General features: G+C 37.5%; 2 protein-coding genes across 11 annotated transcripts in view; one reads left to right on the top strand and one right to left on the bottom strand.

Moving 5' to 3' along the window:
* The window catches only part of RFC1 (replication factor C subunit 1), a 100,842-nt gene that overhangs the window by 69,175 nt on the left and 4,073 nt on the right, over positions 1-27,594 (top strand). For 5 of the 8 annotated variants that reach the window (XM_004475451.5, XM_023583788.3, XM_071217006.1 and 2 more), the window contains 13 exons: positions 1,833-2,012; positions 3,137-3,241; positions 4,668-5,067; positions 6,690-6,802; positions 9,920-10,034; positions 11,275-11,366; positions 11,562-11,699; positions 11,842-11,937; positions 12,059-12,157; positions 12,998-13,152; positions 13,276-13,393; positions 15,940-16,085; positions 27,224-27,437. In XM_004475451.5, coding sequence (XP_004475508.1) covers positions 1,833-2,012; positions 3,137-3,241; positions 4,668-5,067; positions 6,690-6,802; positions 9,920-10,034; positions 11,275-11,366; positions 11,562-11,699; positions 11,842-11,937; positions 12,059-12,157; positions 12,998-13,152; positions 13,276-13,393; positions 15,940-16,085; positions 27,224-27,437 — 1,971 coding nt within the window. The remainder of the gene's footprint in view (positions 1-1,832; positions 2,013-3,136; positions 3,242-4,667; positions 5,068-6,689; positions 6,803-9,919; positions 10,035-11,274; positions 11,367-11,561; positions 11,700-11,841; positions 11,938-12,058; positions 12,158-12,997; positions 13,153-13,275; positions 13,394-15,939; positions 16,086-27,223; positions 27,438-27,594) is intronic. The other 3 variants (XM_004475452.5, XM_023583790.3, XM_071217014.1) reach the window with 1 other exon arrangement.
* WDR19 (WD repeat domain 19) overlaps positions 1-27,594 on the bottom strand; it is a 188,229-nt gene that overhangs the window by 67,205 nt on the left and 93,430 nt on the right. The window contains exon 37 of one of the 3 annotated variants that reach the window (XM_071216979.1): positions 8,980-9,099. The exons of 1 other annotated variant lie outside the window; for it this stretch is intronic. The gene's annotated coding sequence lies outside the window, so the exon portion shown is untranslated. Of the gene's footprint in view, positions 1-8,979; positions 9,100-14,057; positions 14,431-27,594 lie in introns of those variants that run through there. One more of the 3 variants, XM_058299618.2, reaches the window with a different exon arrangement.

Genomic DNA, 27,594 nt, shown 5'->3' on the forward strand with positions numbered 1-27,594 from the left:
TTAGCAAGAGATGTTTCAATAGAATGGAGGAGGCAGAGCCTAATGAAAGTGTGTTGAAGAATGTGTGGGAGGAGACAAAATGGAGACAGCATAAGTAGATATTATTTTTTAAAAGTTTGGTTGTGAAGGGGTGGGAAGAGAAAGGTATTATAGTTCGAAATGCAAGATGGAGTATAGGTAGAAAATGTGAATTGTTTTTAAGGTCAGAGATACTTGAAGCATGCTTTTTACTGATGGAATAGATTTACCAGAAAGGGAGAAATGGAAGATATACATAAAAGAGAAAGATGATCAAAGTAGCATGAGATTTCTGAGAAATTGAGAAAGGAGGGGATCCAGAGTTAGTAGTTCCCCTAATAAAGAGGGGGAAGAATGGTATAGCTAGGTTTGGGGGCTTGTGAGCCTCATGGGGTTAGAGGGTTGTCCAGGAGACTAGAAGAAAATACCATGGTGTGTGAGAGACTAAGTAAGCCCTGCTTGAGAGGACAGACAAAGTGTTGACCTTGGGTGATAGCCAGGTTTCAGGCAAGGCGAAGTCATGGAGGGATGTTGGAGAAGGTTTGAGGATATTAGGTAGTTAACTCATCCTGGAGTGGGAATTTTAAAGGAATTCCACAGTAGAAGGGTTTGGTAGGGAGGCTATAGGTATTGAAGTTGAAAAAGGAAAATGATATTCAGAGCCATGTGGGGTGATAGTTCAGCAGATGATAGGTAAGATTGGGGTGTGGGATGAGGCTTGCATGTGTAGTTTTCTGGGTTATTTTGAATTTGTTGAGAAGAATTTACGTACCTGTTGTATTCATTAGACCATTTTAACCCTAGGATTTTAGACTTGAAGGGATCTTGAGATGTTGTTAGACCTCTTATCTTCAAGTAGTTTTATAGCTATTTTTATCTTCTAAGAAAGAATCTTTACTTGAATGGTAGAGGATTGAACTTGTATTGGAGTAATCTTTCAATATTGTTTAGCTTCTTTTTAATTAAGCCTGTTTATTTCAAGTTTGCATTGATCTCAATTCTCAATTCAAAGGGTAATACATAACTTGGAATGTTTTACATGATTTTCATTTTGCTTGGTTGTGTAATTTTTGAACCATTAGGTTGTAAAAATCAGAAGACGTCTTAATACAGGGCACGGTTGTAGCTCAGTGGTTGAGCATCTGCTTCCCATGTGGGAAGTGCTGGGTTCAATCTCCAGTACCTCCAAAAAAAAAAAGTCTTAACAATTAAATTAACAGTTCCAATTAAGACTAATGATCTCTCCCATTCCAGGTCTTTTTGGCCAGGTTGCTTGTATTATCAGAATTATCTTTTCAAACCGGGATAATATGATCTTGCCTGACAGTTACTGGCAGGTTGTTAGATTTAATATCATAAGGTAATAGGCAGAGAGAAGGACAGTTGCTCACATTTGTTTAGATGATATGAATCAGTTTCTCAGAATCAAAACTTTCCTTTTTTAACAGTAGCAAGGGTTGCTTCAAGTGGATTGCATCTGGTTAGAGTTATATGTCAACTAATAATTTAAATATAAAACAGGCATAATGGAAAATAATATGAATAGATAATTTCAATAAGCTTTGCTGACTGTATTGGATATGTATTTTTCATTGCTAGGTTTATAAGTTTATTAAATGTTAGCCTACATAAGAATTTCTCAGGATTTAATTTGAGGTTCTCTTTACTTGCTGTGAATTTCCAGCAAAATTTTCATGCTGAGGTTATTTATGATGTCAAATGAGAAAAATCAACTTCCTGTAGTTCTCATGCCAAGTATGTCTTTGGAAAGCTACCATGTAATTTCCTCTCGGCTTGAACATTTTGGTTTTTAGGGAGCTGAAAATTGCTTGGAAGGCCTTACATTTGTAATCACAGGAGTGCTGGAGTCCATTGAAAGAGATGAAGCCAAGTCTCTAATTGAGCGTTATGGGGGAAAAGTAACCGGAAATGTCAGCAAGAAAACAAACTACCTGGTCATGGGTCGTGATAGTGGACAGTCCAAGAGTGATAAGGTAGGTACTGCTGTGTCTCAACACAGTGAAAAAACTTGGTTGTCTTGCCGGATATGAATGTGACCATTTGTATTAATGCCATTTATACAGAGTTAAGTGGAGAAAAATGATGGGAAAATAATTTCTTCCCTACGTTATTTTTCCTCCACAGAAGTTTGGGCTTCAACCCAGGATTTTGGTTTTCCAATGAAGGCACAGTTCCTGTATATTTTGCCTTCTTAGTATAATATTCATATTTAAGTTTCCTTTAGAAATAGAAGTAAATAAAATTTTCTTTTTCTTCTAGTCCTAAGTATTCTTTATATACCCCTGTAGTCTCCATTTTAACTATTTTTATTTGAAGCTCATGGAGAAGGATCAGAGGTCTGTCAGGTAGGATAGGATTGTATAATAGAATATACAGCTAACTGTGATTTAAACAAATAGCTCCTTATTTTCATTACCTAACAAGAAGGTAAGTGGTTGGTATGGGTGGTTTGGCAGTTTAGTAATTTCGTCAGATTATTTCCATTCTTCAACTCTTGTTTACTATGTTAGCTTTAGTCCTCGTACTTTCTGACTTGTAGTTGCAAGGTAGCTGCAGCTCTAGGCATTCAAGTCTACATTCAAGAAAGAAAAAAAGGGGAAAGGGCAAGATACCAAACATCTAGAAATTTCCACCTTAATCTCATTGGCCAGAGCTGTCACTTGTCCATTCAGAGTTACATGAGATATTGTGGAAGATCAGAACTTTTCTGTCTTAGACAAATCGTGATCTGTTACCTGGGGATGGGCACATTGGAGTTTTTTTAGCAAAGAAGAAAGTGTGGGAAAGTATCTTGTGTGAGGCACACATGGGCATGAATACCTGGGCTTACACCCTTGTAGCTTTGCCCTTTGCTTATGTAGAGGGAATTAATAGTCCACAGTATGTATGTGATACTTGGGGTACCAACCTGTTACTTTTACTGTCATGTTCTTTCTTTTTAATGGTACCTTTTCAATGAAAGAAAAATTTTAAAAATTCCAGTGTTACCTAACTTAAAAATGTACTAACAGTCCTTAGTATTATATACATAATTTTTTTTTTTACAGAAAGGAATGTTAAGGATGCAGTTTTAATTATTTGAATTTTTAATCAATAGGCAGCAGCCTTGGGGACCAAAATTATTGATGAAGATGGTCTATTGAATCTGATTCGAACTATGCCAGGCAAGAAGTCCAAGTATGAAATAGCAGTGGAAGCTGAGGTTTGTCTAAACATACTTGATTTATTTAAGTTGACTTATAGCAACTTTCCTGTTTTGTAGAGACATTTGGGTGGATACAGGCCCACTGGCTAAAAGATTAACCTCTCCTATACAAATGAGCTTACTTTATTTCCTGTTGAACTGAAGGACTCTGCTTCAGGGTATCTTCTTGGAACTATTGGATCCAGAGACTACAGTCATTTCAGGATCCTTTCGGTTTCTGCCCTCTGTTTCTTTGGAGTATTAGCCTCATTCTTTTCTACTGTGCACAGGCCTTATCCACATGCTGGATACTGGACTGCCAGCAGCTCAATATTAATGTTCCTGGGAAGCGGACTTGGCCCACTGGTTAGGTCGTTCGTCTGCACATGGGAGGTCCACAGTTCAAACCCTGGGCCTCCTTGACCCATGTAGAGCTGGTCTATGTGCAGTGCTGATGCGCGCAAAGAGTGCCGTGCCACTCAGGGGTGTTCCCCGCGTGGGGGAGCCCCAAGGAGTGCGCCCTGTAAGGAGAGCTGCCCAGCGTGAAAAAAAGCACAGCCTACCTAAGAATGGCGCCGACCACACACAAGAGCTGACACACAAGATGATGCAATAAAAAGAAACACAGATTCCCATGCCTCTGACAACAACAGAAGCAGACAAAAAAGAACATGCAGCAAATAGACACAGAGAGCAGACAACTGGGGCGGGGGGTGGGGGTGGAGGGGGTGGAGGGGACAGGGAGATAGATAAATAAATCTTAAAAAAAAAAAAGATTAATGTTCCTGTCTCTGTCACCCTCGTGTCAAAATGAACTTTCCAATTTACTCCACTTAGAAAAATCCTGGGGAAAGATTTAGATTGACTTTTCTCCCAGGGTCCCCTAATATTTACAGCTGACATAGTCATAGTATATTTATCAAAACCAAGAAATTAACATTGGTACAATACTTTTATTAAACTATACCTTACTAAAACTTAATGTTTCTCCTTTTGTTCTTTCCCTGTTTGAGGCTCCATCGTAGTATACCACACTTCATTTAGTTCTGTCTTAATCTCTTCCAACTGATAACATTTCCTCTGTCTTTCATGTCCTTGACATTTTTGATGAGCACTGGTTTGTTTTGTAAATGTCTCTCAATTTGAGTTTGATGTTTTTTCATGATTAGGTTGATGTTGCACATTTTTGGCAAGAATACCACAGAAGTGGTATTGTTTCCTTCTCAGGGCATTGTAATGCATGTACATAATGTTGATAATGTCTTTTCATAATCTTTGAAAGGTGTGGATTTCCAGAAACAGCAGGTCTATCCTGAAAAGACCAACACAGGTTAGGTAGCTCATTCGGCTATCTTAGATTGCCCTCTAGAGTAAATTTAGCAGGATGAAAATTCTGTATGTCTCATTGGGTTTTCTTTTTTCTCATTTTTCCAACGTTTTTAAGATGAAGAAAGAAAAATCCAAATTGGAGAGAACACCTCAAAAAAATGACCCTAAAAAAAGAAAATCTAGTCCAAATAAAAAGGAATCAGAGTCTAAAAAGCGCAAGCAGACACCCAAAAGGGACAGCTCTATAAAGCCCATAAAAATGGAAACTAGTATGTTTCGGAGAGACCTGGACTTTAAGGAGCAAGTGACTGAGGAGACAATTGGTGGCAGCAGGGCGAGGAATTTAGTAGATGACAGCAGTGAAAACCAAGCGGAAAGTTTGCTCTGGGTGGATAAATATAAGCCATCCTCACTCAAGACTATAATTGGACAGCAAGGTGATCAGAGCTGTGCCAACAAACTTCTCCGCTGGCTCCGAAACTGGCACAAGAGTCCATCTGAAGATAAAAAACACGGTGATTTTACAGCTTTACTCATTTTTGTGTGTGTCTGTCAATATGTAATTGTTCATTTGCATGTAAGTGAGGGTGTCTTAACAGTCCATTCACCTGTCAGCAGACATTTCTTGAGAGTATGCTCTGAGCCCAGGTAGTATACTAGACCCTGGAGGTGCTGTTGTGAACAAAACATAGTCCCCATCAAGGAGCTCTCAGTTAGCAGGGGAGACATATATAAGCCAGCACTTAAGTATGATGTGCTAAGTACTGTTATAGAGCTAAGTGTAGCATGCTGTGGCAAGGGATTGTGTAGTCAGGGAAGTGTTCTTGGAGGAAGGGATGTCTAAGCTAAGACTTGAAAACCAAAGACGAATTAGCTAAGTAAAGGGAAGGGGGTGGGTGTTGTAGGGAAAAGTACAATATGCCAAGGTCTGATGACCTGTGTGCTCAAGGCCACTGCAAGTGCCAAGGGGACTGGGGTAAAGTGTAGATAAAAAGTTGACTTTTACTTACAGAGTAGACAGCCTAGAAGTTCCAGTAGCATGTATGATTTGCTTCTGGTGGGCCTGATAGGCCTCGCCTGAGCTTTTGTAGTTTCTGTGCTCATTCACCGTGTATTTGTCTTGGAAAATGAAAAGCTACAATATATCTTTAATGCTCCAAGTGTTATTGGAAGTGAGGTTTCAAATCACAAATGTTAGTAGTTGTTTCTTAAGCTTCATCCGGCAGCCCTAGAAGGCCCAGCCTCTCTTGGCGATATTGTGTGAGAAGTAAGGCAAAATTTAGTGAGTGCCATGGTAAATTCCTAAAGTAAGACTGGTTTATTAATGTCTAGGGGGTCACTAGACATTGGCCAATGATGCCAGGTTACTTTACTTATAAAACAAATTGAATAATTTAATGTTACAAAATTAAATTTGAGTCCTTTTTTTTCCTTTCTGAAACCACATAAAATCTACCCCAAAAGGGTGAAAACTGCTTCATGTGCCTGGAGAAAACTTTTTATGATCTCAGATGAATTGCACTCCTTTTCCGGTGCCTACCCATAGATTTATTTAGTATTCTCTCTCTCTCCCTCATTGTGTGTGTTTTTGAGCAGCTTTCATGTGTCAGACACATGGTGAGAGGAGGAAGCTCTAGAGCTGAGCTGTACATTCTTTTTGTGATTATGTATCTGATTATACTTGTGAACATTTATTGAGGCATGCCAGGCTCTGTATTCAGCAGCCTTTTCATCCTCACAACATCTCTATCAGGTATATTTTTTTGTTAGTCTCATTTTACAAATGAGGAAATAGGCACAGAGAGGTTAAGTCACTTCTAAAATACTCCCTGGGCTGTCTGCTGCATGGATTATACTTTCGTAGGAAAGGAAACTCTTCAAATTGTTTCAAATCAGAATTTTAAGGTTAATTAATTTTAGTTTAATTTTTTCATTTTGGGTGAAAGAGGGAGGTAGGGAGTAGAATTTCACTAAATGCTCTGGAAACTATTGTTTATATTATGTAGAAAATATTCTATAAATTTGGAACCAGTCTGGGGGACTGCTTTCAATGCTAAGCTTATGCACAGCTGTTCCTGCCATTCCTGAATTCTATTAGATAATAGAGGTTAACACTCTGGAACTTCTTTTTTCCTAGCAGCAAAGTTTGGTAAATTGGCCGGCAAGGATGATGGCTCTAGTTTTAAAGCAGCATTGCTCTCAGGCCCTCCGGGTGTTGGCAAAACAACCACAGCCTCTCTGGTTTGTCAGGTGGGTGTTCTGTCATAGTGCAGTTGGAAAGATAATCTACAAGTGGGCATGTGTAGGAGATATGTACGTATGGGTGTGTATGTGGTATATATGTGTTACATTTATTTTTACTACTAGTTTATTTTTTAAAAAATATTTTAGATTGCATAAATGTTACATAAAAAATATAGAGGATTCCCATGAGATTCCCATGTGCCCTACTCCCAACTCCTCCTACGCTTTCCCACATTAACAGCCTCCTTCCTTAGTGTGGTACATTTGTTAGAGTTGATGAACACATATTGGAGCATTGCCACTAAGCGTGGACGATAGTTTACATGATAGTTTTATATGTTATATTTTAACCTGTTGTGTGTGTATGCCTCTAAAATCAAACCTTTAGAATTTGCTTTGGTTCTTGTGATATTTGTCATTTTCATCCTTTTAAAAACTATTGGTGGTGTCGTGCGCGTGAGCCCGGTAGGACTGGGGAGGCACCAGCTGCCATGTGGGGAGGAGGCCAGGGCCGCAGCTTGAGGGAGGCCCTGGCCCCTCTGCGCCTGTGTTTGGCAGAACCGGTGTGAGACCAATATAGAATCCTTCCCCGCCGCCCTGATAATCAAGAGTTTTGGCTGGACCTTTGAGTGCACACGGAGATAGTGTGCCAGACAGAGCCAGATGAAAAGCACAGACTATGGCGCTGAAACGAATTAATAAGGAACTTAGTGATTCGGCCCATGACCCCCCAGCACGATGTTCTGCAGGTCCAGTTGGGGATGATATATGTGGTAAGCCACAATTATGGGACCTAATGACAGACCATATCAAGGCGGTGTATTCTTTTTGACAGTTCATTTTCCTACAGACTACCCCTTCAAACCACCTAAGGTTGCATTTACAAGAATTTATCATCCAAATATTAACAGTAATGGCAGCATTTGTCTCGATATTCTAAGATCACAGTGGTCTCCTGCTTTAACTATTTCTAAAGTTCTTTTATCCATTTGTTCACTGCTATGTTATCCGAACCCAGATAACCCCTTACTGCCAGAGATTGCACGGATTTATAAAATAGACAGAGATAAGTACAATAGAATATCTCAGGAATGGACTCAGAAGTATGCCATGTGATGCTACCTTAAAGTCAGAATAACCTGCATTATAGCTGGAATAAACTTTAAATTACTGTTCCTTTTTTGATTTTCTTATCTGGCTGCTCCCCTTTCAGACCTCATCTTTCTTAATTTTATTTTTTTGTTTACCTCCCTCCATTCATTCACATGCTCATCTGAGAAGACTTAAGTTCTTCCAGCTTTGGACAATAACTGCTTTTAGAAACTATAAAGTAGTTACAAGAGAACAGTTGCCCAAGATTCAGAATTTTTTAAAAAAATGGAGCACGTGTATTATTTGGCCAATCTCTTCACTCTAACTCGGTTATGAGACTAAAACCATTCCTCACTGCTGAAGAAGTCATCTGAGGGGGAGGGAGATGGATGTTCAGTTGTCACATCAAAGGAAGCAGCATTGCTCTATAGCAACATCCATTCTTTAAGCCTTCCACTGTTAGAGATTTGAAGTTACATGATGTACTTTATGCTCATAACTGATGTGGCTTGAGAATTGGTATTGAATTTATAGCATCAACAGAACAGAAAATGTGATATATTTTATACATGTCAATAAAGGAATGACCTGTTCTTGTTAAACAGAGAATGGAAATTGGAAGTCAAACACCCTTTGTATTCCAAAATAGGGTCTCAAATCTTTTGTAATTTTCATTTAAATTGTTAGGAAGCTTAGAGCTATTAGTTAATCTTTCAATACACTGTTTAATATAGCACTGAATAAATGAAGCAAGTTGTCAATGGATGAGTGATCAACTGATAGCTGTTAGTAATTGATTTATTTTCCTTCAATAAAGGTGCATAAACCAAAAAAATATATATATATTGGTAATTATGACAATAGGTACCATTTACCTGTATGCCAGGCAGTGTGCTGAGCACTTATGTGCATTATCTTCTAGGTAATATCTTCTAGACCCTTATAAAATAGGTATGGATACATTATAGACTTTATAAAATAAGTACAGATATCTTACAGACCCTTATAATAATTTTGGGTAGATCCTGTTACCATATTCATTTAACAAGTGAAACAGCTTCAAGAGGAAGGTGTTGGTACAGTTAGAACCCAGGCATTTTGACTCAGGTTCTTGCTCCTTACTACTAAACTTTGTCTTTGTTGTTATTATTATAGTTGTCATTGTCACTGCTGTGTCTGTAGACAGCGAGAGGCCTTCATCTCACTAGGTCCTAGGGCAAATCAGAGTTCAAGTGTTGATATCAAATGATAAAAGAAAGGATTATGTACTTACTTTAAACTTATTGCCAGATCCCCCAACCCTCTGCCCCATAAGCTGGTGGTTTCTTTTGGTCTTTGTCATATGGACTAGACCTTAAATTTTTAGTTGGTATAAGGCCTATATATTTTCCAGTGTTTCATGAACATTTTAAAAATAAAAAAACAAAACAAAATTTTTTGCCCTAGCCCTATACAGCCCCTATGCAAACATGGTTCTTTTTACTCTTTTTTATTATCACTACTTTTTGGGTGGACTTGAATTAAGACATTTTGTAAGGTGATCAGTTTTGGGAAAAGAATCAGAATAATTTGATAATATACTGGGATAGTTTGACAAAGAACTATTTATCATCATGCAGAGGCAAGAATTACTTTTTGGTACCTCATAAAAGATTAATTCTATATCTGATATTGAAGTCTTGAGATGATTGCATTCAGTTCTTTCTAGGACTTTTAGAAGCAAACTTAGTAAAACTGCTTGTTCAGATATACTTTTCCAGATTAATGATTTACCAGCTGAGATTTTCAGACTGAACTTGTGGGTGTATATGTCTGTGTTGCTGTATATGTATATAATATTTTAAAAATCTCTTGTATTATAAGGCCTATACTAGTCAGCCTCATGTTGTCTTATTAGTATTATGCTTTCTCTTTAATTTTTTATTTCATTCTTTATGTGATTTTTCTACTTTCTTCCCTAAATGCTTTTGCCTTTTTGAGAGAATTAATAATTTGTATTATGATGGTAACACTTTCCCATATTATGATTAGGAATTGGGGTATAGCTATGTGGAACTGAATGCAAGTGACACTCGGAGTAAGAACAGTTTGAAGGAGATTGTTGCTGAATCACTGAATAATACCAGCATCAAAGGTTTTTATTCAAGTATGTGGTTTCTTTTAACTCTTTTCTTTGGCAGTGCAAGAAAATAAAGTTCATTTTAGTGTTTAGTAACAGATATTGAATACTGCTATATGTCAGGCACCCTGATAAATCCTGAAACTAAAAAGAGAATAAGAAAAGCCTTTGATTTACAGTAGTTCTTTTTATTTTTTTAATTTTTTTAAGGTCTTAGAAGTTTCTTAGAATCTGATAAAAATGCATACATTTATATATATATATATATATACATGTTTTGAAGATGCTATTTTAGAGGCTTCATAGGTGAATCCAGTGAAGTGGGAAAGGAAATAAATAATAGTGTGATGAGTGAAATGATAGGGGCCTATAGATGAAGCAGTAGTTCTCTTTGGGGTGTTGGAGAAAGTTACTGATAAGAGGTGACATTTATTTGAAGGGCCTTGAAGAATGAGAAAGAGAATATTCTAGGGGTAGAAGAGGTCATTTCAGGCAAAAGTGGTAGAAGGGAGAAAAGATAGTGTGAAAATGTGCGCTGTGTTTCAGGTTATAGTTCCTGGTCTTGTGACCAGGGCTTATGGGGGAATAGGTGCCCAAAGTAAGGATGCAACAGTGCATATTCAGAGCCTGTAGTGTATCACATAGTCCTCTGAATTCTTGGTACTTTCAATGGTAGAGAATCATTGTTGAGAATCAAATAACATTTTTATACCTGGCTGGCGGGAGTATAAATTGGCACAACTCTGTGGAAAGTAATTGATTTCACATATCTTTCTTAAATAAATTTTACTTCCTGGAATTTAGCTATTGTTTTACTTGTATATATGCAAAATGACATGGATAAGAATACTTGTTTAATATGATTTATAGTAGCAAAAGACAGGACTCATCCTGATATTTCATCAATATTGATTAAGCAAATTATGATACATGTGTAAAATGGAATGTTAAACAGCCTTAAAAACGAGGTATTCTTTACCAATAAGGAAAGAAATTGCCAAAATGTATTAATATTAAATGAAAAAACCAAGATGTACATTCTATGTGTACACATTTAATAGTATTTGCCTCTGGGAAGGCCTAGGGTACCTGTGGGCAGGGTTGGGAGAATATCCTTTCATTATGTAGTCTTTTGTGCCTTTTGAATTTTGTACCATCGACCTGTATTACCTGTTAAAAATGTTACATAATTTTAAAAAAAACAGTAGCTTTTGAACACTTGTTATTCTGTTTTTGTTCCATTCCATTGCTTCTCAACATGGGTCAGATGGAGCAGCCCACTTGGTAAGCACGAAACATGCTCTCATCATGGATGAAGTAGATGGCATGGCAGGCAATGAGGACAGGGGAGGAATTCAGGTAATCAAAGCAATATGTGTTTACAGTTTTTCTGTTGGTTTTTAGATTTAAAAAAAATATTTAAAAAATTATTTTGCTCTGCTATTTATGTCAATAAAGACATGTTGCTGAGGAGGTGTTATTAAATCTAAAATGTGGAGTGGCATTTTGTTGGTTTTGAAATAATTATTTTTCCATTCCAAATTTGACTTTCAGGAATTAATTATCTTGATAAAACATACAAAAATTCCCATTATTTGTATGTGCAATGATAGAAATCATCCCAAGATTCGCTCTTTGGTTCATTATTGTTTTGATCTACGTTTTCAAAGACCTCGAGTTGAACAGATTAAGGTAGGATAATTGGATTTCCCCCAACCCCTTCACCAGACTATCCTATTTTTTTTTTATTTAAGGCCTGATATACTTTTAAATATCTGATTATATAAATTTTTTTCTTTTTAATCATTAAAGATTCCCCCCTTGTGAATTTCAGGGTGCTATGATGTCTATTGCATTTAAAGAGGGTTTAAAAATTCCCCCTCCAGCTATGAATGAAATAATTTTGGGAGCTAACCAAGATATCAGACAGGTAATTTAAATATATTATGTATGATTTATTTCAGTGATGGCTGTTTTGAATTGATGCCTTCAACCCTGCATGGGAGGATATTTTACCAACTTGACATTGTCTTATTTGTGATTCTTTTTAGGTTTTACACAATCTGAGTATGTGGTGTGCACGAAGTAAGGCTCTAACCTATGACCAAGCTAAGGCTGATTCTAATAGGGCCAAAAAGGATATCAAACTGGTAAAATAAATACTCATTTTAAAGTTTCTTTTCCAAGCCAAAACACTTCTTGTTCCATACCTATTATAGGACTAGAAGTAAGTCATTATCGCTCCTTGACACACCTATAGAACCCATGGATATTTATAACAAGAGCTATAGACAATTGCTAGAAGTGTTTCCAATTCAAATTAATTTTTCCTTAAGTACTGTCAATGAATATTGTAAATTATGAAAAAGATAAATTTTAAATTACACTCTTGCTTCAAATAGTTCTATAAAAAGGCTTTTCTATAGTCCCTTATATATAGATTTCGTCTTTTGAATGCTTAGGAACTACAGGCATACTTCAGAGATATTGCACATTTGGTTCCAGACCCCTGCAATAAGCCAATATTGGCATAAAGTGAGTCACACAAACTTTTTGGTTTCCCAGTGCATATAAAACTTAATGTTTACATTATACAGTAGTCTATTAAGTGTGTAATAGCATTATGTCTAAAAGAAACCAATGTGCATATCTTAATTAAAATGTAACACAGGAAGTGAGCACATGTTCTTGAAAAAAATGGCACAGAAAGACTTGCTCAAGGCAGGGTTGCCACAAGCCTTCCATTTGTAAAAAACTTAATATCTGCAAAATGCAATAAAGCAGAGTGCAATAGAACAAGGTATGCTTGTATTCAGGATGGTCACTTTCAAATGGTCTAGTTTAATAACTTCTAGATAAGTAGAGGTCTGTATCGGTTACCTCTGTGTTCCAACTCATCTAGTCATTGGGCAGAATTTATTATTACAATGAGTTACTGCTTAAAATTAAGTAGTGCTTTTTGTTGTTAAATTGTTTTGTTTCTCTTTTAGGGCCCATTTGATGTTGCCCGGAAAGTATTTGTAGCTGGGGAAGAGACTGCTCATATGTCACTTATGGACAAATCAGATCTCTTTTTTCATGATTATTCGATAGCACCCCTCTTTGTCCAGGAGAACTACATACATGTAAAGCCCATAGCTGCAGGGTGAGTGCTCAGAGATAGTGAGGGGTAGTTAGTACCCTTCCCAGCCCTGCGAAGGCCAGGCACCTGTGAGGGACGGGTGTAGAGGGTAGGCAGTAGTGTAACTGGACTGGTTCTTTCCTGCAGGGGTGACGTGAAGAAGCACTTGATGCTTTTAAGCAGAGCAGCAGATAGCATATGTGATGGTGACCTAGTGGACAGTCAGATCCGGAGTAAGCAAAACTGGAGTCTTCTGCCCACGCAGGTAAGCATAGTGCTTTCCTTAACGTTCAGACTCTGCTTAAAGGAACAAAATAGCTTTAAGATAACTATAATTATATGAAATAAGCATCATGCTTTTTGTGGCAAAAATACAATTTGTTACAGAGTAAAATACTCTGTTCACTATGTCTGTTTCTTAATTTAGCCTTATTTTTCAGTGTTTCAAAAATATTTTTATGTAAATGGACACATGGAAATAGAAAGCTTAGATTTAGGTCTAAACTAAGATGTGAGTCAAAAGTTTCATTTGCTCTCCTTTACCTTAAGAAATTATTCCTTTTTTTGGTCATTCTTGGCTCTCCCAGAAAGTTACTTTGTAGCTTCTCCTTGAAGAGATGCAGCCAGGGCAGGGCAACAGCCATTTCTCTGATACATGAGTTCTGATTTTCTTTGCTATAGAGGCAGCTTTAGATTGGGTACTATATTTATAGATTATCTTTTACTCAAAACCATGTTTGTTAAACATTCATAAATAATTAAGAGTATTCTTTCTTGTTCTTATTTGAGTTTTGTATATGTGTACAGAATTTTTGGCCTGAATAATAAGGGACTTTTGGAAGGCCTGCCCTTTTCTTAACTCTATCTATACATTGTGTGAAAACAAATAAAAAGCCAAGATTCGTTTTGGATATACAGAATCCTTTCTCTTTTGTTTTAGAAGTGTTTATTTTTCTTTATCCAATAATTACACCTTTGAGAATTTATCCTAAAGAAATAATATCACATATGGAAAAAGGTTAATGCACAAAATATTCCCTAATGCATTAGTTCTGTTAGCAAAAAGTTGGAGAAATTCTCCATGGCCAGCAATAGAAGGATGAATTATGGTAAATCCTTTTGGTGGAACATTATGTAGTCTTTAAAATTATTTATTAAAGATACTATGAAAAAAATGCTTGAAATAGAGTATTATTAGAATAAAGTAGGGTACAAAATTATACGTGAGGAGTGGGTGTAGCTCAAGTGGTTGAGCATCTGCTTCCCATGTACAAGTTCCTGGGTTCAAGTCTTCAGTACCTCCTAAAAACAAAAAAAACAAACGAAAAAAACAATTTGAGGGAGCCAGTGTAGCTCGTGTGTGTGTGTGTGTTGTTCAGTAAAGTTCTAATCTTTAAAAAAGCAAAAACCCTGTGTGAGTGAAACCCCTTGGCAAAAGGATCTCTCTGAGGGGCATAGCACATTTTGGTCAAGGCATTTGCCACAATCAGTTGTCTTTTCTGGGAGAAGTTCCCTATATACCCCATTAGGGACAGAGGGTAAGGTCTTGATTACCCTATAATTATTAGGTTGGTGCCAAAGTAATTGCAGTTTTGCATTGTTGAAATTTGCCATTTGTTATTGGAATGCATTCTTAATAAATGTGGTTAAGTTATGCATCATTTTAATGTGTGTTTCTCACTTTCTTTTTTGCTAATGACATTACTTGCTGTTTATTTTATATTAGGCTATGGAAATGATTTAGACAAAAAGCAAATTGAGCGATTTTCTTATTTGCATTCAAAATGGGTTGTAAAGCAGTGTAGATAGCTCGCAGCATCAACTGCTAATGGACTTACAGTGCAGTGGTAGTTCAAGAAGTTTTGCAAAGGAGAGGAGAGTCTTAAGGATGAGGAGCATAGTGGCTGGCCATCCAAAGTTGAGAGCAATCATCGAAGCTGATCTTTTTAAACTACACGAGAAGTTGCCGAATAACTCAATGTCAGCCATTTTATGGTCATTTGTCATTTGAAACAAATTTTGGAAAGGTGAAAAACCTCAATAAGTGGGTGCCTAGTGAGCTGTCCGAAAATCAAAAAAATTGTCATTTTAAAGTGTCGTCTTTTCTTATTTCTTAATTGGATTGTGATGTGCAATGAAAAGTGGACTTTCTACGACTACCAGTGATGACCATCTCAGTGGATGGACTGAGAAGAAACTCCAAAGTACTTCACAAAGCCAAACTTGCACCAGAAAAAGGTCATAGTCACTGTTTGGTGGTCTTGCTGGTCTGATCAACTGTAGTTGTTTTCTGAATCCTAGAGAAACCATTACATCTGAGAAATATGCTCAGCAAATTGATGAGATGCTCCAAAAACTGCAACACTTGCAGCCAGCATTGGTCAACATTCTTCTTCATGACAACACCCAACCACACATTGCACAACCAGTGCTTCAAAAGTTGAACGAACTGGGCTACGAAGTTTTGCCTCATCTTCCATATTCACCTGACCTCTCGCCAACCAACTACCACTTCTTCAAGCATCTTGACAACTTTTTCCAGGGAACACACTTCCACAAGCATCGTCGAATCCCAAAGCAGTTTTTTACGTTACAAGAAATAAACAAACCTGTTTCTCATTGGCAAAAATGTGTTGATTATAATGGTTTTTATTTTGATTAATAAAGATGTGTTTGAGCCTAGTTATAATGATTTAAAATTCACAGTTCAAAACCGCAATTCCTTTTGCACGAATCTGATAGGTACCCAGCAACTGCTAAGGAAGCAATTTCATCCTGAACTTAACATTCTGCATTTGACTTTTTCTCCAGGCTATTTATGCCAGTGTTCTTCCTGGAGAGTTAATGAGGGGGTACATGACCCAGTTTCCTACCTTCCCAAGCTGGTTGGGAAAGCACTCGTCTACAGGCAGACACGATCGTATTATTCAGGACTTAGCATTGCATATGAGTCTCAGGTAAGCAGTGTTATTCCATTTTCTGTCATTTTATTGATGTGGTGTATTTAACCTTTATCCAGTAAATATAGCTATGAGTCAAAAGCTCTGTTTTAGTTTTTATTTTATTGGTAACTGTATATATAATCCTGAATAAATCCCGTGTATTTTCTGGGCCCAAGTTTTATCATGTATCAGAATTACCCTTGCTTTACCACTTAAATAATGTGCTTTTCAACAATAAAGTCAGATGGTAATAAATGGAATTGTGGCTGAAATGGGTAGTCTAGGGATGTAAATGTCAATTGAAAGAAAGCTAGAGAATAACTGAAAGCTAGGAACTGACCATAGTGAATTTGGAGGTAGATGAGGATTGTGCTTAATAATAAAAATACAAGAATGTTATATGAATAAGAACAAATGTGTAGACTTTTACAAGGTGGTAAGAATATGGTGATACATGGGAAAATAAAATTAATGTAACTTATGGACTATAGTTCACAGCAATATTGTAATATTCTAGCATCAGTGTCAAAGAATGTACTAAATAAACACTAAGGGTCAATAATGGGGGGTTGTTATAGGATTTTTTCTTTTGGACTAAGAAAAATGTTCAAAAATTTCCTAAGATGATGACTATACAACTCGGATGAAAGTGAGAACTGCTGGAGTGTACACTTTGGATAGAATGTACAAGGCGCGGGACTTTATACCATAGTCAACCATGTGGTGGAAGATGGACTGTGGCTAACAGTACAAACATGAAAGTGTTCACTCATGAACTGTAACAGATGTACAACATGTACAAATTAACATGTGAAAATAAAATTAAAATGTACAAATAACATGGTGTTAATAGGAAGGTATAGAAAAAATGTACCAAATGTATGCTGTAGACCATAGTTAGTTGTAATAGTCTGATCATGTTCTTTCATAATTAGTAACAGTTCTTCCACAGCAAAGTAAGGTGGAAGGGTGTTGTATGGGAATTCTGCACATTATGCATGATTTTTAAAAAATTGCCATTGTATGTATGTTACTAGTAGTAATAACTTTTCAGCTTCGGAATAGTTTCATAGAAAAAAATGAACTAGTTAAGTGAATGAGCTAGTTGTTAATCTATCTTACTAATAAACGGACCTAGTCATTTGGGATAGAGGATATACACTTTAGCATATAACAAGAGTAGGCCACGCAGATAATCGAAAACTGATGTGCTTATAAACTTATAAAGTTTAAAATATTTGTATTTGGTACAGTTTTCTTAAAGTTTAGAAATTTAGAAAATGTATATACACATAAATATTAAGCATACTTTAGGGATTCATTTTTATCCATGAAGAACTACTTGAACTGTCTTCTTATTTTCTCCTAATTCCTGAAGGGAATATTAATGTTTGGTCCCCAGACCCACCCTTAATACTTGGTGAAAGCTGTACTGAGATGATTCCTTTCTTCCCTTCCTTTAAAATCTTACCTTCCACTGTGTTCCCTCTTCCTAGCCCTTTTAAGTCCCTTGTGATTACATCAAGCCCAGACCCACCGAGGTAATCAAAAACAATCTTCCTATCTCAAGATCCTTAATTGCATTTGATTAATCACCTTTTACCATGTAGGTATTCACAGGTTTTGGTGATTAGGTTGTGTGCACCTTTATCTACCACTGCCTGCCACAGTTCTCATTCTAGCTTTTTCCCCCATCTTCCAAATTAGTCTGCCTGACCCAGCTAAGCAGCTTCCTCTTGCCATGTAATCCCACCATTTTGGTCCTCCTTTCTACCCTTTTGCCTACCTTTTGCATCTCTTAGTTCCTTTTTCAGTCTGTTTTCATTTACTGGTTCTTTTCCTTACTGTTCTGCTCATGGTCAAGCTGCGGGCCTGCCTCTCATCTCCTTTTCTACTCGCAGCCCTCTGCTTTTTGAAGGACACCATCACTCTGCCCTAGAGGTGTCCTCCTTTGCTGTTCTCACTATACTTCACGTAGATTTCAGCATGGAACCTCCATGGTTTATGGCTGTCTTTTTGTATGTCTGTCTCCTTCCCCCATTAGACTGATTATTTCTGGGGGTAGAGACTGAGGCTTACTCATTTTGCACATAAAATTGATCAATAAATGTTTATTGTATGAATCTCTTCCGGACATTATTATCAACAAAGATATCTATTTATTGAGTTTCACAATTTTTAAAGTAAATTAAAATTTACTATTTTAAAGTAAACTGACCTTCCTACTTAACTTTTTAACCCTGATTGAGTCCCCTCACTTCTTGAAGCCTCAATTTCTTTTCATCTTTAAAAAATGAAATCTGACTTTATTTTACATACTTAAACCTTTTTTTGGGGAGAGGGGATAATAGATGCCTTTGAAAATCTGAAAACTTTGATGTTCATTCCCAGAAAAATACATATGTGATTAAATTATACAATTTTAGGGGGATTGGGAAGCAGACGTGGCTCGACTGATGGAGCATCCGCCTACCATATGGGAGGTCCAGGATTTGAACCCAGGGCCTCCTGACCCATGTGGTGAGTTGGTACATATGCAGTGCTGCCACACGCAAGGAGTGCGCCCCTCATTGAGCTGCCCTGCGTGAAAAGAAGTGCAGCCTGCCCAGGAGTGGCACCACACACGTGGAGAGCTGACACAGCAAGATGATGCAACAAAAAGAGACACAGATTCCTGGTGCCACTGAGAATGTAAGCGGACACAGAAGAACACACAGCAAATGGACAGAGAGAGCACAACAGGGGGGAAGGGGAAAGGAATAAATCTTTAAAAAGAAATTATACAGTTTTAGGGGGATTCTTGAGGATAAGGGCCCTTGATTTAAGAACATTACATACCTTTAGGTTTTTCTAGATTCTATTGGAAGTAACAAATTACATTACAAATAGAATAATTTTGGATGGTTTCATATGATTTTTTAAAAATATTATTACAGAAGTTGTGAACTTAATCATGTACATGTGTAGAATTCCATACGACATCCCTTCACCAACCTTCACACCATTACAGAACATTCGTTACAGATTATGTGATGATATCATCAGATGTTACCACTAACTATGGTCCACAGTGTACATCTGGAATACTTTTTTTCATACCCACCTATTAATACAGTATGTCTTTGGCATTTATGCAAGAATATTGCAGTATCGCTGTTAAAACTATATAGGTTACATTAATTGTATTTTTCCCATGCTTCTCTCTACATTCCTACCACCCTGCAATAGTGATGTACATTGGTTATAGTTCACAGAAGGACATTCTTGCTTTGTATTATTAACCACAATTCTCAGCTACCTCCAGGTTCATTTTATTCCATCTTTAGAGTATTTCCTAGCTTTCTTTCATTTGACATGCACATTCCTAGACTACCCTTTTCAGCCACAATCCCATTTATAAACCAGCTGCTACTGACTAATGTGTTAAAATCAACTCTATCCATCTCCATACTTTTACAGTAAAGTTAATTAGAACTGCTACATACATTAAGCATCAGTACTCCTTCGCAGACCTCCTCTTACCTCCTGTAATCTATACTCTAGGTTTTAACTCCATGTGTTTATTCTTTGCTTAGTATAATGTCTTCAGGATTCATCCATGTTATCATATGTATCCCAATTTCATTTCTTCTTACTGCAGCATAGTATTCCATCATATGTGTATACCACATTTTGTTTATCCTGTCATTAGTTGATTGACACTTAGGTTGTTTCCATTTTTTTGGCAATTGTGAAAATCACTGCTATGAATATCAAAGTGCAGATGTGTGTTCATGTCACTGTTTTCAGTTCTCCTGGATATATTCCTAATAGAGGAATTGCCGAATCATATGGCAGTTCTATATTTAGGTTCCTGTAGAACTGCCAGACTGTCTTCCACAGAGGCTGCACATTGTACATTCCCACCAACAGTGAAGGAGTGTTCTATTTCTCTATATAATGGCCATTCTCTGTGGTATGAGATAATATTTCATTGTTGTTTTGATTTGTGTTTCCATAATAGCTAGTGAGTGATACTGAACATTTTTTCATGTACTTTTTGGCCATTTGTATTTCCTTTTTGGAAAAAGGTCTGTTTAAGTCTTTTGCCCTTTTTTGAAGTACCCGGACCAGGAATTGAACTGGGACCTCATATGTGGGAAGCCAGCACTCAACCACTGAGCCACATCTGCTCCCTTGGGTTGGTTTTTTCATTTGCTTGCTTGTTGTTGTTGTTTTTTTTAGGAGACACCAGGGACTGAACCTAGGACCTCCCATGTGGGAAGCAGGCACTTCACTGCTTGAACCACATCCACTCCCCATTTTTGTTCATTTTTAAATTGGATTGCTTGCCCTTTTATTGTTGAGTTGTATGATCTCTTTATATGGAATGGAGACCAAACCCTTATTGGATATGTGGTTTCCAAATATTTTCTCCCATTGAGTGGGCTGCCTTTTCACCTTTTCAAAGAAGTCCTTTGAATCACAAAAGTGTTTTAAGTTAAGGTCTCATTTATCCATGTTTTCTTCGTTGTTTGTACTTTGCATGTAAGGTTTAAGAATCCACTACCTACCACCAAGTCTTGAAGATGTTTTCCTACATTTTCTTCTAGGAGCTTTATGATTCTTGCTTTTATATTTAGGTCTTTGATTCATTTTGAGTTAATTTTTTTGTATAACCTATAAGATAAGGGTCTTTTTTTCTTTTGGATATGGATAGCCAGTTATCCCAGCACCATTTGTTAAATAGACTGTTTCTGCCTCAGCTGTAAGATAAGGGTATTTTTTTTCTTTTGGATATAGATAGCCAGTTATCCCAGCACCATTTGTTAAATAGACTGTTTCTGCCCTAGCTGGTGGGTTTGACAGACTTGTCAAAAATCACTTGACCACAGATGTGAGAATCTGTTTCTGAACCATCAGTTCAGTTCCATTGATCTATGTGTCTACATTTATGTCAATACCAAGCCGTTTTTACTACTGTAGCTAGGTAATGTGATTTAAAGCCCTGAAGTGAAAGTCATCCAACTTTGCTATTCCTTTTTAAGATGTTTCTGGCTATTCCAATAAATTTTACAATTGTGTTTTCCATTTTTAAAAAATGCTGGTGGAATTTTTATTGTGATTGCATTGAATCTGTGTATCAATTTTGGTAGAATTGACATCTTAATGATATTTAGTCTTCCAGTCCTCGAGCATGGAATGTTCTTTCAATTATTTAGAACTTTTTAAAATTTCTTTCAGCAATACATTTTAGTTTTCTGAATACATCTGCTTTATATCCTTTGTTAAGTTTATTCCTAAATATTTGATTCTTTTAGTTGCTATTGTAAATGGAATATTTTTCCCGACTTCCTCCTCAGATTGCACATTACTAGTGTATAGAAACACCGCTGATTTTTGCATGTTGATCTTGTGTCCTGCCACTCTGCTGAAATCGTTTATTAGCTCTAGCAACTTAGTTGTAGATTTTTCAGGACTTCATAGCTATAGAATCATATCTTCTGTGAATAGTCAAAAGTTTTACTTTTTCCTTTCTGTTTTGGATGCCTTTTATTTCCTTTTCTTGCCTGCTCTAGTTTGAACCTAAAGCACTATATTGAACAAGATGGTGCCAGTGGGCATCCTTGTCTTGTCCCTGATCTCAACAGGAAAGCTTTCAATCATTCACCATTGAGTACATTGTTAGCCGTAGATGTTTCATATATGGCCCTTACCATGTTGAGAAAGTTTCCTTCAATTCTTATCTTTTGTAGTTTTTTTTTTTTTATCAAGAAAGGATGCTGTATTTTGTGAAATACCTTTTCTTTGACAGTCGATTGGATCATGTGAATTTTCTTTGATTTTTCAATGTGATGTATTATGCTGATTGATTTTCTTGTGTTGAAGCACCCTTGCATATCTGGTATAAAACCCACTTGATCATGATGAATAATTCTTTAATGTGTTGTTGGATTCAATTAGCAACTGTTTTATTGAGGATTTTTACATCTGTATTCTTTAGGGAAATGGGTCTGCAATTTTCTTTTTCATAATATCTTTGTCTGGCTTTGTCGTTAGGGTGATATTGGCTCTATAGAATGAGTTTGGTAGCATTTTTTTGGAAGAGCTTGGTAAGATTGGTTATTAAATCTTCTTTGAATGCTTGGTAGAACTCACCTGTGAAACCATCTGGTCCATGGCTTTTCATTTTGGTGAGTTTTTTCCTGACTGTTTCAATATCTACTTGTGATTGGTTGTTGAGGTCTTCTGTTTCTTCTAGGGTCAGTATAGGTTGTTTGTGCATTCCTAGGAAATTTTCCATTTCGTCTTCATTGTCTAGTTTTTGGCATAAAGTTGTTCATAGTATCTTCTTATGATCTCTTATTTCTGTGGGGTCAGTAATAATGTCCCAGTTTCCATTTTTTATTTATTTGCATCTTCTCTTTTCTTTGTCAGTCTAGGTATGCATTTGTCAATTTTGTTAATATTCTCAAAGAACCTCCTTTTGGTTTTATTAATTCTGTTTTTTTTTTATTCTCAATTTCATTTATTTCTGCTTTGATCTTTGTTATTTCATTCTATTTGGGAATAGTTTGCTTTTCTTTTTCTAGTTCCTCCAGGTGGTTTAGGTCATTGATTTTGGCTCTTTCTTCTTTAATGTAAGCCTTGAGTGCTATAAATTTCCCTCTCAGCACTGCTTTTGCTACATTCCATAGGTTCTGATATGTTGTGTTTTCTTTTTCATTTGCCTTAAGATATTTGATTTCTCTTGCAATTTCTTCTTTGACCCACTCATTTAAATATTTGAGTGTGTTGTTTACTCTCCATATATTTGTGAATTCTCCCCTTTTCCACCTTTTGTCAATTTCCAACTTTATTCCATTATGATCAGAGAAAGTGCTTTGCATAATTTTAATCTTGTTAAATTTATTGAAATCTGCTTTGTGACCCAACATATGGTCTGTCCTGGAAAAAGATCCATGAGCATTTGAGAAGAATGTATATCCTGCTGTTTTGGCATGCAGTGTTCCACTTATCATATTATTCAGTCTCTCTTGTTTCTTTATTGATCCACTGCCCAGATGTTCTACTCAAAGCTGAGAGTGGTGTTTTGAAATCTCCAACTTACTATTGCAGAGGTATCTTTTCTCTCTTTAGTTTTGCCAGTGTTTACCTCTTGTAATTTGGGGGCATCCTGGTTAGGTGCATATACATTTATCATTGTTATTTCTTCCTGGTAAAGTGCCTCTTTTATTAATATATAATGTCCTTGCTTTTAAAGTCTCTTTCATCTGATATAACTATACCTCTCCAGCGTTTTTGTTGTTGTTGCGACATGTGTGGAATATCTTTTTCCAGCCTTTCACTTTCAATCTGTTGGTATCCTTGATAACAGCATATAGAGATTTTCCTATCCATTCCCTAGTCTGTGTGTTTTTATTGGGGCGTTTAATCCATTAATATTCAATGTTACTATGTAAAGGCAGTTCTTATTTCACCCATTTTGGCCTTTGGGTTTTATCTGTTACATTTTCTTTTTACCACTTATTTTATACTTTTAGTTACTTTTGCTGATATAACCTTCATTTCTAGATTCTCTTCCAAACCTTTTTCTCATGATTTTTCTTTTCAGGCTGTAGTATTCCCTTTAGTATTTTCTGCCAAGCTGGTCTCTTGGTTATAAACTCTCAGTTATGTTTATCTATGAATATTCTAACCTTGCCCTCATTTTTGAAAGATAGTCTTTCCAGATAGAAGATTCTTGGCTGACAGTTTTTCTCTTGTAGTGTCTTAAATATATCATACGACTGCCTTCTTGCCTCCATGGTTTCTTATGAGAAATCGGCACTTAATCTGATTGCATATCTCTTGTATGCTATGTATCACTTTTCTCTTGCTGATTTCAGAATTCTCTGTCTTTGGTATTTGAATTCTGATTAGGTAAATGTCTTGGGGTAGGTCTGTTTGGATTTATTTGGAAGGGAATATGTTGTGCTTCTTGGACATGGAAATCTGTTCCTTTCACAGGGTTGGGGAAATTTTCTACTGTTATTTCTTCAGTATCCCTTCTGCCTCTTCTCCCTTCTCCCAGAAGGAGACTTCTGGGATACACATGACACATATGTCTGCATGTTTCTTCCCATGGTTTAGTTCCCTGAGACCCTGGTTCAGTTTTTTCCATTCTTCATCAGTTTTTCTGTATATTCACTTTCAGAGGCCATTTCTTCAAGCTCACCAATCTTTCTTCCTCCTCAAATTTGCTGTCATATGCCTCCAGTGTATTTATTTATTGTGCCTTTCATTCTCCTAAGATCTGCTATTTTTCTATGTATGCTTTCAAATTCTTCTTTGTGCTCACCCAGTGTCGTAATATTCTTAATCTCTTTAGCCATCTCATTGAATTTATTAAGAAGATTTGTTTGAACATCTATGATTAGTTGTCTCAATCTCTTTATGTCATCTGGAAGCTTATCTTACTCCTTTGACTGCCATTTCTTCCTCTTTCTATGAATTCTGAGTTTTTGTTGGTGTCTTGGCATCTGGTTGTCTAGATGTATTCTAGGTACAATTTCTCTCTTTAGTTAAGGGCTTTCTTACCCTTTTCCCCTTGCTGGATGTGTAGTAGAAGCTGAGGATGTAGTTGGTACTGTAAGCTGTGGAGACTGAAGCTGTCAGCTTTGCCCCAGGAACTGATGTAGCTTCTCCCATCTTTCTCTTCTGCCAGGGGTAGGGACAGAGCCACAGCCATGTTTAATAATGGAAGTCAAGACTATGTAATGCCCCTTCCTCCCCTGCCTGAGGTGGAGATGGAGCTGCTGTTGTAGCAGCAATATAGGCTGTATGGTTCCAAAATAACTGTAGCTTCCCAGGTAGACAACTGTACTGGCCCCCCTCCTCCTCTGCCAGTAGAGGGAATGGACCTTTCATAGTGCCCAACAATCTAATCTGTGTGGGCCGAATTTGCCTGCAGTTGCCCTGAGAGGCTGAGGATGTACTGCCCCTTCTGTCCTTTAGGGGATGAGGATTGAACAACCGATGTCCAACAGTTTATTCTGTGTACTCTGAAAGTGCCTGCCATTGGCCAGAGAGTCAGAGGAAACATCATCCCCCTCCTATCCTATTAGGGGATGGGGTTGGATCTTCAGGCTCCCACTAGTCCAGTCTGTGCAGGACAAAAGTGCCTGCCATTGCCCGGAAAGGCTGAGGAAACACCAGCCCCCTTAGCCTAATGGGGGGTGGAGGTGAATCCTCAAGTGCCTACCACTTCAGTCTCTGTGGAGGCCAAAAGTGCCTGCAGTTGCCCAGAGAGACTGAGAAAACATAGTCCCTCCTGTCCTATTGGGGGGGGGGGGGTGGTTGGAGCCACAGGTGTCCAACTATTTAGTCTGTGTGGGCCAAAGCACCTGCAGTTACCCAAAGAGACTGGGGAAACACCACCCCCTCTTGTCCTTCAGGGGGTGGTGGTGGATTCACAGGTGTCCAACAGTTTGTGCTGGCCAAAAATGCCTGCAGTTGCCCTGAGAGGCTGAGGAAACAATAGCCCCCTTCTAGCCTGTGTGTGTGTGGGGGGTGGGGTCAAGATGGAATTGGAGGCATTCAACCAGTTTGTGCTGGCCAAAAGCACCTACAGGTGCCTGGAGAGATTGAGGAACAACAGCTCCCCTCCTATCCTCTTGGGTTTGGGGATGGAGCTACAGGTGTCTGAATATTCAGTCTGTGTGGGTTGAAAGAACCTGCAGTTGCCCAGAGAGGTTGGTACAGGTCCCTCCAGCTTCTTCCTTGCCAGAGGGGGGGCTGGAGCCTAGGTGAGAGAGCTGCAATGTGATTGGATGGAAAGCAGCTCGTCCCTGCCATTACTGTGATTTTCAGTCCCACTTCCACTCATGGAGTGGAGTTAAAATGGTGCCTACTGGCCTTTTTTCTACTTGGAGAGGTTCAGACTTTAGTTCTTCTTAGTAGTATACTTTAGCCAGCCGAATTTACTAATCAGTAGCTGACGTTGGTGGCCAACCATCTTTTACTCCCCCGTTTTTGGGAAATGGAGTTTCCAACTTGAACCATGGAATAGCTCCTGAGCTGGTTTCTGACACCAGTGGAGGATGGGTACTGGCCTCCATGGCATGGAGTGCTCTACTAATGAATCTTCACTGCAAATGGGCAGTCTTCTTTCATTCTTTCAAGGATGTTGCAGAAAGCTCTTCTGATCTCCTCCTCCCCCCAAACAGATACTTTAGATAGCTCTGTTTAGACTACTAACTACCATGTAGAAAGAGCTGACTCAAAACACCTTACACAGCTGCCATCTTGCCCCCTCCTCTTGACCAGCAGGTAATTTTTAAAGGGACTTTTCTTTTTCCTTTCTTTCCTTTTTTTTTTTTTTTTGGTGCCAGAACCTGGGAAATCAATAGCTTTTGAGGTCTGTTGCTTAAATGGTTTAATGATAGATGCAGCTGGGTTGGAAAGATTTAGGGTGATGGCATATGAAATTCTTTTTTGTTCAGCTATTTTCTGTCTTTAAGAAAAAAATGACAGCATTTAAGAGAGAAAGGAAAACAGTAATTTCATGATAGCTTTCTAGTTCTTAGCAGAGCACAGACTTGTTTCCTTAGTCTTTCCCTGGCCTGCACGATTTTTACTTCAGGAAATTTGCTGCAGTTTTCTTACGCAGGCACTCCTCTTCCCAGAACTGAAGATTGCAAAGTAACGTTATTAGGAAATGTAGGGCAGGAGTCACATATAATTTTGTGTGTTACAATCAGAGACCAAACAGTCTAACAGACTTATGTAGGAAGTGGATGTGGGACTTGGGGTAGGAAGTTTCAGTGCTTTTGTTGCTTTTAATATTTTGCAAATTGGAATAATATTAGTACTATAACAAGTATGAGCACATAGGAACACACAGATGTTTCCTGGGCCTAAAAAGTAGAATGGAAATAAAAATCCACAGTTGTTTTTCATTCATTAATCCAGGTAAGTAGAAAGCTTTCTCTGAGCACAGTGGTGTGTATTCATTATCCTGATTGTATAGCACTAGGCTTTCCCTATAGCAGCTGTTGCATACTAGGCTTTTTACTGACCATTATTAAAATTGTATTCTGATTTCCTGAATGTTTATATGCATAATGTGACTTAAGTTCTAGATATTTTGCTGTTGTAGACTACAAGTTGTGTCTGTTTTGTTTTGGTTTAAGAACTTACTCCAGCAAAAGGACCATAAACATGGACTATCTATCACACATAAGAGATGCACTTGTACAACCCTTGACTTCACAAGGGGTAGAAGGAGTAAAGGATGTTGTTGAACTCATGGACACATATTATTTGATGAAAGAAGACTTTGAGAATATCATGGAAATTAGCAGCTGGGGGGGCAAACCTAGTCCTTTTTCCAAGCTGGATCCCAAGGTAGCTGAATAACCTTCTGGTTCTCTTTCAACTCGTAATTACAAAGACTGAACTAGGAGTATTTAGAGGTGTTTTAGCTGCTTTGACCTTGCTTTCCAAAGATACTGTTTGAATACATAAGAATAGATTTCTGCATTTGACTTTACAATTTGCATTT

The sequence above is a fragment of the Dasypus novemcinctus genome, chromosome 1 (genome assembly GCF_030445035.2).
Source record: "Dasypus novemcinctus isolate mDasNov1 chromosome 1, mDasNov1.1.hap2, whole genome shotgun sequence".
Lineage (NCBI taxonomy): Eukaryota > Metazoa > Chordata > Mammalia > Cingulata > Dasypodidae > Dasypus > Dasypus novemcinctus.